Consider the following 15453-nt stretch of genomic DNA (forward strand, 5'->3'; position numbering starts at 1 on the left):
ACGGGAAAAGCGTGAGTGAAAGGAGCACACTGAGGGGAGAGAGAGAGAGAAAACAGTCCAAAAACAACCATCAACAACAACAACAACATCAACAACAGAGCCATTAAACGAACCGCGCCCGTTCTCACTTTGGTGTGTGTGTGTGTGTGTGAGTGTATTCTGTTGTGTCTAAATCGGTCCGTTTAAATACCAATTAATAATCGCTAATGTGTGCACACGCCGGTACACATTTTGCGCTGTTTTCCTGCGGATGAGGGTAAAGGGTAGAGGACAGAGGGGGAAGTGAGTGAGTCGATATGTAGGTGCACAAAAATGAGGAGCATGATAAAAAAAACGACACAAAAGCGCAGTTAACAACGCAGTTGCGCTCGCTGTGAATATGAAATGAGTGAGTGTGTGTGTGTGCAGGCATTTGCATAATTCACTGTTGTTTCATGAGGACGACATGAGGGTGACGGGGTCCTTGTCCTTGTTCTTGCGTGGAAATGCTTGCGTTCGGTTCGGTTCGGTTCGTCATCGCCCATGGTAATGATTGCTCCAACATGCAATTATTACGAATTACCTGTGTGTGAAACAGTTGTTTAGCAAGTGGAGTGTTTGTTTGGGGCACAACTTTAAAGTAGCTTCTTTTTTTGGGAGGGATAACGGTTGCATTACCAAATTCTGTGCTGAAACATATAGCAGAAGCTTTAAGAGGAATTTTAAAATTACGTTTTGATTTTATAACTTTAAAAATAATTATTTTATTAAATAATGTTCTTCTAATTTTGTTTATTCTGTGCTTTAGATTGTCTTCAGTATGTTAATGGTTCTCCCACTTTGAATTACTTTCCACTAGCAAGATGTACAATGTGGAATTAAAAAGCTAAGTAGAATAAATAAAAAAAAGAAAATTATTTAATTTAATAATTATTTTTACGATTATAAAATCTAAACTTAATTTTAACATTCCTCCTTCAAGATGAATAAAATATAAACCAAATTTTAACATTCCTCTTAAGAGGAATATTAGAATTAGGTTTAGAATTTATAATTTCAAAAATGATTATTAAATTAAATTATTTTCTTCTAATTTTGTTTATTCTGTGCTTTAGATTGTCTTCAGTATGTTAATGGTTTATGTTTCTCCCACTTTGAATTGCTTTCCACCAGCAAGTTGTACATTGTGGAGAAAGTCTTACATATTTTCAGTTATTTTAGAAATCTTGTTATTGGTTTTTTTGGAATACTCAATTGATGAAATCGCCTCTTAAAACTAGGAAATAGATATAAAATTAATAGCATGGTTGAGGTCAGCAGCGGGTTTACAGTGTCGGGGGCCCTAAGCAGTAAGAATTGTTGAGGCCCCTTTGTACATGATTACTGGGGGTACTCGGCATCCGTCTTTGATTATGTATCATTTCAACTTAAATTTGGTTGCTGCCGGGGGGGAGGGGGGGGTGCTTAGGGTTCGTCTAGCGCGGGGCCCCAACGTCCATCGCCCACGGGGTCCTCCTTGCTAATACAGTGCCATATTCTATCAACTGTTATGGATAATGGATTAAAGATTCCGGGGCCCCTCATTGACAGGGCCCCACGCAATTGCTTACTTTGCTTACCGGTAAATAAGCCACTGGTTGAGGTTCATTTAATGGAGAAATGCAATCATAATTTTCAGATAAAATTTGATTTTTTGTCATTTATTATGGATTTAAGCATACCTGAATTATTAGACTAATTTATCAATTTGATGAAAAATAAAGCTTCTATTAACTTCGCATACGAAATATGCAATAACCCTGTAAAATTGGGAATTTTTGTTAATAAAAAATAAAACAAAAGTTTGAAATGCATGAAAATAATCCTCCATTTTATTTCTGATAAAATCCGAACAAAACAAAACAAACCTTAAACAAACCTTAGTCACGCGAGTTTGACCTATGACCTTTTACCACAAGAGCTTAAAAATGAATAGATATGCAAAAGAGGAAATTGAAAACAACAAACCTTTCAATAGCATCATTAGCTTTCTTCGAGATATCACTTCCTGTCATAAAAAAACACACACACAAATAAACACCCACACAAGAGACGCAAGATTTACCGCAAACATCAAAGGACCGTGCCTCATTGGGTCACATTTCCAACCGAAAGTTAATATTTCATCACTTATTACAAATTTGACATTTCGTGCGCAGCGACAAGCAGCGACGCAATCGATTCTCACTTCATGCCTTCCCTACTTAACGCCTACTTCGACCTGTCTTCCGACTACGGAGATCCTTTAATTTACAACATTTTCGGGTGTCTTTTGCTCCGTGTCAGTCTTGTTCAACATAATTTCCCCGTCAGGCACGTGTGAAAGTGTTTGAGTGTTTGTGTCCGTGTGGAAGCGTGTATTTTTTTCCCTGGTGAGTGTAATATCTTATCTAAAATTAAGTTATACTACAGGCTCGTTCCATTCCCGAAGGCTGTCAATTACACGGCCCGTCAGCACAGCACAGGCACGCATCGGGTACAGGAATCGGGACCGGAACAACTGCGTTAACAGGCGAGATTCGGCCGGGGAGCACCGACCGGATGATCACAGAGATCAGAGAGCAGAGACCAGCCGCATAGCCACATGTGCGTAAAATTACGTTCACCAGTGTGAGTATGTGTGTGTGTGTTTGTATGTATGTTGCCCGCATCCACCCCAAAAACACGGTCACATATGGGAAGCTAGCAAGCCAGCCATCCCGACGATCCTTCTGCTTCCTTCCAGTGCGACTGCGACCTCAGCAACCTGCGACAAACACGAACCGGGTGTAACGAAACGGAACGGATGTGTGGATTCCCCAAAAATGAACACGTGAAACGAGCAGTACAACATATTACCAAAGGAGATATGCGCGCTGACCCATTTCCAGACCGCGTGAAAGAACTTCCGAACAAGGCAGCCAGTCGGAGCAGGAAGCAAAACAGAGCAGAAGATACAGAAACACTCCCAGCAGCAGCCGCCGCCGCCGCCGCCCGAAAATGCCGGTGATAATTGCGTTCAATTAATCAAAAGATCACAACCATGAAATTATTAAACAGACAGACAAAACCCCGTGTGCGTGCGTGTGTGTGGGGGGAGAAGAGAAGAGAGCAGATTACAAAACGATACACCAACCGGTACCAAACAAATGAGGATCAGGAAAGCTTACCGGGGCCGGACGGACGGGCGTGGGAGGAATTCGGTGAAACAGGAAAACCAGAAAACCAGGAACAACCAGGAAGGATCGACACTCTTTGACTTTTTTTGGCTTTTGATGACTTAATACGGGTGACAGAATAATATCAGAATAATCGGGACCATTTTTAAAGGAAGACATTTTGGATCGAACTATGAAATGAAGGTAAACATTATTGAAGTGCTTGAGTTGTCGCTTGAACTTAGTTGGTTTACCAGCCTTCAAGTCAAATCTTCAACAACACTCAACCTTTTATTGCAATCCAGCAGTCGTCGGGTAGTTAATACTGGTCCAAATCAGAGGATGAATAGAACAAACTTGATCACCAAACGGAGGTTGTTACAAGTCATTATTCTTATCAATCTAAACTATTTTTCAAAGATGAATGCCTTTCGAAATGTGGCCATCGGCAGGACAACAAAGAAGGTTTGTAAGGCGTACACCCAACTCAAACACGAATCAGCAATAATTGGATTTCGAATCAATGAAGACGAAAGACGGAGTACCTGCTTGCCGGAGACTCATACCACCTGGGATCTCAGTGTATTAGTTGACGGCGACAATCTCAAAGTAGTAAAGGAGCGCAGCGTAATCCGGAGACGCATTGTGCAGGTGAATCGTGCATGCTATGGGCTTCACTGACTACTGCGATGTGAGATATATCGCACATTGTTTCACCCGATTGTTCTCTATGGACACGAGTCCTGGACCATCCGAGTGGAGGATGCAAACGCTCTGGGCGTGTTTGAGCGACGCATCCTCCGGACCATCTTTGGCGTTGTGTTCGAGCATTGAGCGTGGAGAAGAAGGATGAACCACGAGCTTGCTGAGCTATACGGCGAACCGAACATCCTGACGATTGGCCAAAGCGACTGCCAGGATACGATGGCTAGGGAATGATAGCATGCCCCAAACGCATGCCCCACCAAGAAGGTGTTCGACAGCGATCCCCAGTTCAGCATAAGACGCAGGGGAGCACAGTGAACTCGATGGCTGGACCAGGTGAGACCTGTCGGAGATCTCGGGTATCTACATGGATACCAGGGACCGAGCTTCCTGGAGAATGATTATAGACCGGGTCATGTCACATCGACGTGCTCTATCGTTACCTGGCCAACAAGAGAGAGAGAGAGAGAGAGAGAGTGACGACATTGAGTGATAGATTCATGCTTTTATATTCAAGAGTTACATTCATGGAAATTTGCTTGCGATCGGGAGGATTGGGCCCCAAGCGGCTGATTAGTCAGCATAGTGACAAATCTGCCTCTGAATCATTTTTTTACCCATACGATTGATTATTTCTAAAAATAGATTTTTTAGCAATAATAATAATAATAACAACAGTAATAATATTCCGTAACATAACCAAAACTATAATAATAACAATAGTAATAGTAATAATAATAATAATAATACAAATGTGCAAAACATATTTTTTTGTCACAATGCAATCATTTTCGAACAGAACAACCCTGCAATATGAATATTGGTATACAGTTTAGCAGATACACAATCCCTTCCAGGTGTATAACAAACCAGCGCGCCATCTACAAAGCTTGTTATACAGCCCTGTTGTACCAAAAATTAAAACTCTTAATTTTAGACCGTTAGAAACCGTTACGTTCGTTAGTAGGACACTCAAAACAATTTAGTAGTAGGCAATTATAGTCATGCAAAATTGACAAACTACTCCCCTTGTTACTCTTTTTCTTTAACAAATAAACACACTCACTGGACTGGCACACACGCGAGTTAGATTGCACTTTCCTCTGACTAAATTATAACGAGTCTCCTTTATTCAAATATATCCGTAAACGATGTGTCTTTGTATGTTTTGCTGATCTGCACCACACACCTTCATGCATCTTCCGACTATCCCTCCTCGCACCACCCACACATTACCTCTCTTCCTCTCGTAATCATTTGTAATAAATTGTAATAATTATTGCTAAACAATCCAGCTGAGGGTATTGAGTGGTATGCATTTTCTTCATGGTTTTTTTTTCTCCAACGTTCGTTTGAGCGTATATGTCTGTTAGCCGGAACCAAATTTTGCGCTCCTTGTCCAAACCAATCATCTCGCGCTCGCTTACAAATATATGGTTTTGTTGTATATGATTTTTTTTGTTTTATTTTTGGTTTTGTTTGTTTTTTTTTTGTATGATTACCTCTTACCGTTAAACTTGCAATTGTTTTTTTTGTTTTGTTTCTTACTTTGTTTTGCTTGCTCCGCTTGCAACCTGATTGCATATTCTCTTCTAAAGCTAGTGCCGCGAGGGGACCCGTCCCCCGGGCTGTTGCATCTATCTAAATTCCTTCCGTGTACACATTTTATAGGGTTTGTTTTTTTTTTTTGTTGTATTACTTGTTTTTGCTGCTCTATCATTACCATTTCAATCCGATTATCTAACAATATCATCATCGTATTTGTTTGCTTTGTATGTGTGTGTGAGTGTTTGTGTATGTTTTCTCACTTAGTAAGGTGATCAAAGGGTGATGAAAAGGGAGTGTGTGAAATAGTGTGTTTTTAGTTTTGATTTTAGAATCCATGTTTACGTTTACGAGTAGAGAAATTACGATTAGAAAGGAAGGCTGATGGTATATGTGTTGTAGGATTGGAATTTGAATTTTCTTATAAGACATCCTGGTTACGACATTGCGTGCGCGACTATGAACGATCATCATCATCTCCCCGTCAGTGCTGGGATCTCGCCTACTCCGTTCGTTCGTATCTAAGAAGTGGCAAGCGTAAACGAGTAATGAAGAGTGGTCGAAAGTTTTTAGTCGTTTTGGGAGGGAAAGGTTCGAGCCTTTCGTGAGCCTTCCAAGACAGAGAGAGAGTGAAAGTGATAGAAAGAGAGTGAGAGAATGGTGTAGAGAAACAGGAATAGATTTGTGGAACCATTAGTTATCTGTTCGCGTATCTGTATCCCGCCCTTTTCGCGAGACGGTTTGATTATTTACATTTATCGATTTGGTAGAATATATATATATTTTCATGGATTCTCTTTTTGCTTCGTTTGTTTCGTTTGTTTAGCTTGTTTGGGGATAGTTTTTAATTTTTCGTCCTGCTTTTGCTTTGAGATGTATTCATATATATTTATACTTTTTTTTGTATGTATAACGTTCATGCACGTGATTAGAATATGCCCTTTTTGTAGCCGTTTTTGCCATGCGTCTATTACACACACCCTCCCTCTTCACAATTCCCTCTTTTTCGCCCCTATGATAACTGGTCAAGTGTGGAACACGCTATTTGTAAGTGATGTGTACGTATGTGGATGTATTATGTTTATGTTTGTGTGTGTGCTTCGAGACACCGCAAAATCGGTCATAAAGTGCTAATAGTCGGAGAGGAGTAGAAACGTACCTTAAAAATTAAGGAAGAAAACAAAAAAACCTTTGTTCAACTCCGAAACAGTTACTTAGAAAGTCAAACGAAAAACGTATACCGTTGTGTCTTCGTTCTTGTGTATATATTGTGTGTGTGTATTCGAACGATCACTAAAATCACTTGCCTCTACTCTAAAAACTAAAACCATTCGATTAATATGTAATGAAAAACAGCCTTCTGATAGATCGCTCTAGTAGTGCTTTTCTGCAGCAAGGAACCCAACCAACCAATCAATCCACCACCTGCCTCCTCTCTACTGCGGGGTCTAATCGTTCTTTTTTCCGGTAAAAGCATAAAAATAAACAATAAAAACGGCGACCACGTTCCCTGTCGTCAACGTGTGCACTGATCGCGCCTTACCTTCAAACCACCGTGTTTGTCTGCGCAGTCGTAATGATAACACGCAAACACACCAACGCGTAACTTTTGCCCTACTTTCGCGTGTTTCTTTGTTCCGTCCCGTTTCCTGCCGGTTGTAAATACTGTACACAGAATACCCACACATATGGCTTCCAACAAACAATCATTTTAACGACACTCGCGATCTCGCGCGCCACACACTTACGCGGCCACAACTTCGAATGAGGAAAGATGCACGCCACCGCGCGCACGCCCGCACACCCCTTTGTTGTAAACGTAAATAATATCGGTCCATTAACCTTTAGTTTAGTAGCGCCCAGGGCGCACACACTACCCCCTGTCCTTGCCCTTCCCTGCCACGGATGAGAGTTCGATGTAAACACACACACACTAATGGATGTGGACGCGCACCTTACTTCCGCAACAGTCGGTTCATGTCTTTGTTCTGCTTGCCGATCTTCACGTCCACGTCCTCCACCCGGTCCGAGATGTCGTCAATCAGATCGTTCTGGCTGTCGATTTCCTGATTCAAGTCCAAGGCCAAGTTCTTCAAGCGCGACAAATTGCCCCGCATTTCGTCCAGATTTTGGTCGAGCTGGTGGCTGAAGCCGGCGCCTCCGTTTGCCATCTGTTGCTGCTGCTGCTGCTGCTGCTGCTTTTGCTGTTGTTGATGGAGGTGCTGCTGCTGCTGCTGCTGTGGATGGTGCGGATGATGGGGATGATGATGGTGGTGGTAGTCGCCGGGCACCTGCGACGGTGGCACCGGCGATTGGTCCGCGGTCCAGTACGGGTCCGCAATGCGGAAGTCCTGCGGGTTCGGGTAGAGTTCGTCCTCCTCGGTCGGCGTCGGAGATGATATGTTCTGTCGCGGTATTCCACCACCGTCCCCGTGGTGAACGACGCTTCCGGGCCCGATCGGTCCCCCGCTGCCTCCACCACCACCACCGCTGGCCACCATCCTGCCGGAGAGATAGTTTTTCAACCCACCGAACACACTCTTCAGACTGTTCAGATGCTTCTGGCTGAAGCGGAGCGAGTTGTTGATCTCGTCCAGCTGCTTCTTGGTCTTTTCCAGCTGCTCCCGCTGCCGGTGCAGCTCCTCGGCCGTCGCGATGCCCACCTGCTCCGTCTCGCGCAGCACCCCGAGGCACCGCTGGGAGGTGAGCAGCGTGCTTTCCTCCAGCTCCCGGCGCCGCTGCTCGAACGTTTGCCGCTGGCGCGCGATCTCGTCGTCCACGTCGGTCCCAGCGTCCGACCCGAGGCCGGCGTACATGTTCGCCGCACTGCCGTACACGACCGTCGGCGGTTTGCTGCTAGGAACGCCTGCACCGTAAGCACCGTACGCGGCCGCCGGCATGTCCATCACGTAACCGCCCGGCCCGACGCTAACGACACTACCGCCCGCGCTGCCACTACTGCCGCCGCCATACCCGCCGAGCCCGCCGTCAAATCCTGCCGCGGGCCCCAACACATCCGGACGGGTGTAGGGGGCGCCCGCCACCTTCGACATGCCGTACTTATCATCCCCGGGTAGGTAGCCGTCCTAAAAAGAAAGAGAAAGAGAGGGGAGGAGGGAAAACCACCCCATCATACAACCTCATTACACGCTTTTGTTATCGACCGCGATTTGGCCTTTGTTTTCTTTGGCGTTGCACACAATCAATCTCACCCACACGCACGCACATACACACACACACACAAACACACTTACCGTGCGACGGGCGTTCCTCAGGAAGAGCTCATCGTCTATTTCGTCCTCGTCCGTGAACAGGTTCGCTGGGTTCGGTACGTATTGATGGCCGGACATTACCGTATCACCGCCCCCTCCCCGTACCGAGACCGATGATAATTTCTGGACGTAATTCCACCCCCCACCACTGGAATGCTGCTGGTGCTGCTGATGTTGGGCCTTAATTTAGTCGCAGTGCCTTATCGTTCGTGAGGTGGCAAAGGATGGGAAGAATGTTGATGTTCCTTCACCGTAGAAGTGCAGCGATTGCTTTTTCCACACCGTCGTCCACGTAGGCGTACTGGCTTATCTTTAAACGAATCGAAGGTTTTCTCCGTTTTCCTACGTCCGACGAGCAGCACACCAAAGCGAATCACGGATTTTTCTTGCCAAGCCTTAATGTTTTTTTTGTGTAATGATTTTTTTTCCTCTACCATTATTTGACAGCTGTCAAGGGGCGTAGGCCGCGGCTACACAGGATGGTTCGGGATGGTTCGATTGCATTTCGATTTCTGTTTCTCCGATCGTGATCAATAAAACTCTTCTTAAATATTATTTTTTTTATTTATAGACAATTGATATGAAAAATATGTCATTAAACAAGAAAAATGACAGTTTATTTCCCTTTCTAATAATTATTATTATTGCCGGCAGAGTTTTGAGCCACCCTGTACCGACCGTGCCTACCTGCAGCCGTATAATCGCTCATTTATCAAAACATTCCGTGGTGCGGTGAAACTCGTCCAACTTTTTGTCGTGAATTGTGATACAAATGTGTTTCTAACGATTAATTAAGTATTTTAATTGGAATCCAAACTTCCTAAAGATCATCTAGAAATTACCATTTCGAGGAATAAAGTGTCGATTCACCACATTCCTCGATGCATCAAAATCTCGCCGCTCGCTGTGCTGATGAGTCATAGCCACACGCAGGCAGAACAAGGAAAGCAACAACACGGGAACAGCAAGTTGCAGACGAACGCCCAGTACCCAGAATGGCCGAATCCGGAATAGAATCTCCGGCCGCCCCGGAATGGTTGCTGAAGCTGGAAAGTCGCCGTGAACAGATCAAGGCCAAGCTGAGCCACGAAAGCGGGAATGGTGCACCGTGCAACGTTTGTGGTAAGAGTCCAGGGATTTATGACCTTCAGCGCGAAACAAAGAGACGATGGATCGACTTCCTATACCTCTTCTTTGTTTGCAGGAAGCTCCTGTCCCGGGCTGGATTTACACTTTTGGCGTAAAATCTGTCGCAACTGCAAGTGCCGCAAGGAGCAGCACGACTGCATCGACGACGATGTGAGCGGATGGGCACAGTTTGAAATCTTGGGCGCAATCCGATCCAAGCCGGCATGTACGTAAAAAAGCACTCGCTTAAGCACTCTTCACAATATTAAGCACATGTTCTCTCCGTCCCGTTTAGATATTCGCATCTCCGAGCTTACCACCGATAAGCCGGTGCAGCTGGCCTGGGTCCCACCGAACGTAACGCCCGAGCTGGCCTCGGACTACATGCGGACGCTCGGCCAGCAGAACATCCCGATCGTGGGCAGCGAGGCGGCCGAGAAGCGTAAACAGCAGCTCGAGTATCAAGTGCCCGCGCACGATCTCGACACGAACCTGTGCCATAACCTGACGCCGTACGAGGCCGGCCAGCTGAGCGATTACGTGGAGAAAATTAAAACGCACTGCGTCGGGCAGGGCACGGTGGTGCGCGTTGGTGGCGATACGGCTGGCCTGGTGCAGTACGGCACGGTCGTGCAGCAGCCGGCGCAAAGCATCGGTGCAACGGCTCCGGCCAGCAGTGCGCCGGTCGACACCACAAACGGAACGAAGCGACCGGACTACATGGAAAGTCCGGTGCTGTCGGACAAGATGAAGTACAAGCTAAATCTGATGGGCATCGGCAGCTCGGAAATGGTGGCGCAAGCCATGCTGTACGATCCTGCCACCGTGCTCAGTGGAGTGGACCAGAGCGTACCGGAAGCGATCGTGAAATTCCACCAGGAGTATCAAGCGAATCCAAAGTTTCGCGCCGAAATGGATCACTTTGTGGATCGGCTAAAGTTCCCGACCGCCCATCAAGCCGCGTACAGTGAACCGGTGACATATGGTGAAGGCGGTGCCACGCTTGTGCCGTCCGGAAGTAACGATTCCGGGTTCGGGTCCATCCCCGTTAGTCCATCGCACGCCCAGCTGCTCGGACCGATGGAAGCGTTGGCACTGGGCGGTGGTGGCGAGCAACGCGGTATGCCACCGGCACAGCAAGCCGTACGGGATGCGGTTGCCATGACGGCGCACCACTGTACCGGCTGCACGCAACCGATCGCGGTCGGGGAGGTCGCGGTAAAGGTGGACCGGGCAAGCAGCAGCGACCGGTCGATCTGGCACCCGCAGTGCTTCAAGTGCAACCGGTGCGGAGAGCTGTTGGCCGATCTGGTGTACTTCTATCACGGTGGGGCCGTTTACTGTGGGCGTGATTTGGCGGCAATGCTGAAAATACCGCGCTGTGCCGCGTGCGACGAGCTGATCTTCACGAAGGAGTACACGGCGGCCGAGGGGGCCACGTTCCATGTGCGCCACTTCTGCTGCTACCACTGCGATGGACCGCTGGCCGGGCAGCAGTACGTGATGGACGAGCGGTCGGCTCAGCCGCTGTGTTTGCCGTGCTACAAGGGCCACTACGCGCAAACGTGCGCCACGTGCAAGCGGTGCATCGGGCCGACGGAACAGGGCGTCGGCTGGGACAAGATCCACTGGCACAAGGAGTGTTTTCTGTGCAGTGGCAAACACTGCCAAAAGTCGCTGATCGGCGGGCGGTTCTGTGTGAAGGCGAACCGGCCGTACTGTAGCGCACAGTGCACGAAGGATATTTAACGCACGCACGGAAAGGGGTGAAGCGATGCCATAGTAAGGGGGCAGTGTGAGTATTTTAAATCTTCCTCCCGATAGTAGTAATAGTAATAGGCAGATTGGAAAGATGCATTTAACAAAGTCGATCACTCGCAGGCTAGTCGAAAAGATACGGTATACGGTATTTTGGGAGGTTTAAAAAAAAGGGAAATTTTCCAAAAAAAAGGAATTTTATTTTACAGGGGTTTTCAGGGAGTTCTCATAGTTGTGGGACACTTCCTTGACTCTTTCCTATTGGAGGTGAACTTCATACGTTGGAAATTGGACTCGATGGCACGCTTTTTGAACAGGCTCCTTCGAAATTCCTATTGGATTTGTTAACAAGAGTGTTATAGAGTCCAATTCCTATTACATTTAGTTCATTTAACGTATGAAAGAGTCAATACAGGGTTTCCCACGATTTATTGGTTGGTTCCCACGATTTATTGGTGCGTTCCCACGATTTTTGGTCATTTCCATAATTTTTGGTAGCAACCCACGATTTATTGGTCGGTTCCCAAATATTATTGGTCGGTTCCCAAATATTATTGGTCGTTTCCCAAATATTATTGGTCGGTATTATATTATATTATATTTGGGAACCGACCAATAATATTTGGGAAACGACCAATAATATTTGGGAAAGAACCGACCAATAAATCGTGGGTTGCTACCAAAAATTATGGGAAATGACCAAAAATCGTGGGACCAACAAATCGTGAAACCCTGTAAAAAGTGTCCCACAGCTATGCAAACTCCTGCAAAACCCTGGAAATTACAAAATAGGCAGCTTTATCCACAAGGGAAAGGGATATAGTATTTTGGGCTTGTAATTTAGGGCTAAGAAAAACAGGAATTGAAAAACACTCGCACGTGCCTGAAGAGGAAGTTCTGATTTTCGGCAAAAAAAATAGTCACAATTATTCATATACGTATTTACCATAAACATATATTTTTGATACAAGATATACGTGCATGCACTCCATTTATCTCGATAGCTGATAAGTATTTCAACAACAAAAGGATAGTTAAGTGACCTGCCGCTTTGAATGTGTAGGAAGAAGGTGCGTAAAGTATAATCACTCCAAGAATCTTTAAATGCATTTTTAAATACAATAGAGTTAAATCGAATAGTGCCTAATCACGAAGCCACGAATCCACAATTTTTAAACCATGCCAACCGAACAAAATATAGTACAACGTGTGTGTGTGTGTTTTTTTTATAATAAAAAGGTAACTATTTTGATGTCGAACTTGGGAACAAGAATTGAACTATTGCGCTACAGTATTATCTTCATATTGCTTAAATAAATCCAAACGAAGTGGGAAACACTTAAATGGAATGTGACTTTCAACCTCCTTTCGATCCTCACACTTGATCCGAATGAGCTTTCAGATACTTCTCGTAAACTAACCTGCCAACGGTTACATCTTCCGTGGCCATTCCAAGCGACTGGAACACACTGATACCGCCCGGCTTCGGTAGCAGACTCTCCTCCTGCGGCCGGTTTTCCCTCAGTATCACCTCCCCAACCTCGCCGACAATGTTGGAGCGCAGTGTGGCCAGCTCCTTCCGTGCCCCTTCCTGATGGTCGATGTACACCTGACACTCGTCGTACACGTCCTGGGCCAGCTCGGCATGATGAAACTCCCCAGCACCAACCGCTGTACCGAGCGTAAAAAAGTTCAATTCATTGCTTTGGGTAACGTCACAGCCTACTCACCATTGATGTGAACGTTCGGCTTGAGGAAGCTACGGTACACGAGCGGTTCGCTAGAGCCCGTTACCGTGACGATCACGTCACAGTCCCGGCAGCAGTCCTCCACCGTGTCGCACACAAACACCGAATAGTTGCTGCCCGTCTTCTTGGCCTCCTCGGTCAGAACCTCCTTCAACTGTGTCGCACGGCCGGGCGTACGGTTCCACAGGCGTATCACGCGCACACGTGCCAGTGCTGCCTGCGTACGCACGAACCCGATCGCATGCATCATCCCCTGAAATCCGCAGCCAACGATGCCCAGCTGGATGCTGACCGTACCGTCCGGGGTGCGTGCACGAGCCGGCCGCAGGAACAGATGATCGGTAGCGACGAGGGAGGCGGTAGCCGTCCGGATGCCGGTCAGATGGTTCGCCTCGACGATCGCTTCCAGCTTGCCGGTGGTGCTGTTAAACACAAACACCTCCCCATTGATCGAGGGCAGCCCGATGGAGGCGTTCTTGCGGAAGCCCGTAATCAGCTTACATGCCAACGTTGAAAAGCGCTCGGAAGATCCGGAAGCAAGCCGATGCTGGCCAACAAAACCGGGCATGCAAAGAAGCACTCCTAGAAGGTCGGAATAAGAAGGGGCATTAGCAAAATACACATTTTTCTATACGTCACACACAACTTACCACCTTCCGCCTGGACGAAAGTTCGAGCCGGCTGGGAGCTTACGGGTTGATCAGCAAAGCGTGCCACCGGATCACGGGCCTGATTCGACACCGACACAAACGACTGCTCGATGGCGTACCGGGCCTCATTCCAGTCCAACAGCTGCTTCACCTGATCCTCATCGATAAACACGGGTCGCGAACGCGTATTGGTTGCTGCGTGCTTGCTCATGTTGTGCTGCGTTGTTTACGTCTGTGCTGCGTTTTCTTATTGGATTGTTGTTTTCTTGTTAGATGCGGAACGATACGCAGACGGACGTCTTGAGGTTGAGAACGTTGGTGGAGAATCCATCACGAGTTGTGCTTCGGAGCTGCCTTTTTATAGTTGAAGCAACTCTGTCTGTTGCTCTATTTCTTTTTCTTATCTTGTGAGATAATCAGCATAACCGCAAATGTTTTTGTTGCGCGTATCGAGATGATTGTTTCACAATTTTGGTTAAATTTAAAAAGGTCAAAAAGCGGGTAGTCGTCTGCCTTGTGGTTAAGCGTGTTGCTGATATCATTGCTCTTCCGTCCGTTAGCTGTAGCTGGTTCTGGTTCAGATTGATCATTCTATTTCTTGGGGTTGCACATGGCACATGCCAGCTGACCACACTCATCTGTGGCCTTTGATGATGCTGCGAACTGGACCAATGTGCCAATGTGATCGACGACTTACCACGACTCCATAGCGTACGATAGCATTTTGTCAAGTACAATCTGCCTTTATGGTTCCTTATTGCTTTTTATGATACCTGAGATCCTGCTGATGGTCTCAAAGATGCTATAAATCACATTTTGGAGTCATTGCTAGGTTGTCGAGGTGTCCCAAATCTGTGTTGAGGTGTAGGTTTTAGTACTTCTATACGACTTGTTGCACTTTTGGGCGACGCTGGGACTGATTCTTGTCACATTCCAACGACTTTTGAGTAGTTTAGAACCGATCACGATCTCGGTTATGCTCAATATAGTCCTAAAGATGCTGAAGATCACATTTTAGTCTTGACAAGGTGCCTCAAAGTTGTTGAGTTTTACTTGAGATGAGACGACATTGCGAGTGTTGTGTTAGGCTACTTGGATCTCGGAGTTCATGAATTTGTTCGCAGAGATTCTGAAGATCTCATGTTGGTGTTATTGGCAGGTTGGAAAAATTGTTGAGGCGTAGGCTTTAGTTCCTCTGTACAATTTGCTGCACTTCTGAACGACGCTGGGACTGATTCCTAAAACATTCAAATGACTTTTGAGTAGCTTGGATCCCTACATGATCTCGGTTATGCGCACTGCAGTCTCAAAGATGCTGAAGATCACATGTTAGTGTTGACGCGGTACGTTAAGTTGTTGAGGTTTACTTGAGATAAGACTTGTTACAGTTTTGGACGATATTGCGACTGTTACTTGAGTTACTTGAATCCCGGAGATCCTGAATATGATCGTTAAGATGCTAAAGATAACATTTTGGTGTCACGAGCAGGTT

General features: G+C 46.2%; 3 protein-coding genes and 1 long non-coding RNA gene across 4 annotated transcripts; 2 read left to right on the plus strand and 2 right to left on the minus strand.

The window, feature by feature from the left end:
- The first annotated feature begins 2298 nt into the window (after positions 1 to 2298).
- On the plus strand, positions 2299 to 3490 carry LOC120901945. Its single transcript, XR_005739348.1, has 3 exons — positions 2299 to 2390; positions 2450 to 2628; positions 2744 to 3490. It is a non-coding gene; the product is annotated as an uncharacterized LOC120901945 (long non-coding RNA).
- A 1456-nt stretch (positions 3491 to 4946) lies between these two features.
- Positions 4947 to 9108, minus strand: LOC120902175 (synaptosomal-associated protein 29-like). The gene is made up of 2 exons (XM_040310721.1): positions 8660 to 9108; positions 4947 to 8491 (listed from the first exon to the last, which is right to left on the minus strand). The coding sequence occupies exons 1-2, from the start codon at positions 8753 to 8755 to the stop codon at positions 7361 to 7363; spliced, it is 1227 nt and encodes a 408-aa protein (XP_040166655.1). The 5' UTR covers positions 8756 to 9108; the 3' UTR covers positions 4947 to 7360.
- Positions 9109 to 9365: 257 nt separating this feature from the next.
- LOC120903022 (testin) lies at positions 9366 to 11755 on the plus strand. The gene is made up of 3 exons (XM_040312202.1): positions 9366 to 9799; positions 9882 to 10031; positions 10101 to 11755. Exons 1-3 carry the CDS (start codon positions 9673 to 9675, stop codon positions 11552 to 11554), a joined length of 1731 nt encoding a protein of 576 aa, XP_040168136.1. The 5' UTR covers positions 9366 to 9672; the 3' UTR covers positions 11555 to 11755.
- Positions 11756 to 12502: 747 nt separating this feature from the next.
- On the minus strand, positions 12503 to 14278 carry LOC120903023 (ketimine reductase mu-crystallin). The gene is made up of 3 exons (XM_040312203.1): positions 13962 to 14278; positions 13294 to 13893; positions 12503 to 13234 (listed from the first exon to the last, which is right to left on the minus strand). Exons 1-3 carry the CDS (start codon positions 14170 to 14172, stop codon positions 12939 to 12941), a joined length of 1107 nt encoding a protein of 368 aa, XP_040168137.1. The 5' UTR covers positions 14173 to 14278; the 3' UTR covers positions 12503 to 12938.
- Between the last annotated feature and the right edge of the window lie 1175 nt (positions 14279 to 15453).

The sequence above is a fragment of the Anopheles arabiensis genome, chromosome 3, assembly GCF_016920715.1.
Source record: "Anopheles arabiensis isolate DONGOLA chromosome 3, AaraD3, whole genome shotgun sequence".
Classification (NCBI taxonomy): Eukaryota; Metazoa; Arthropoda; class Insecta; order Diptera; family Culicidae; genus Anopheles; species Anopheles arabiensis.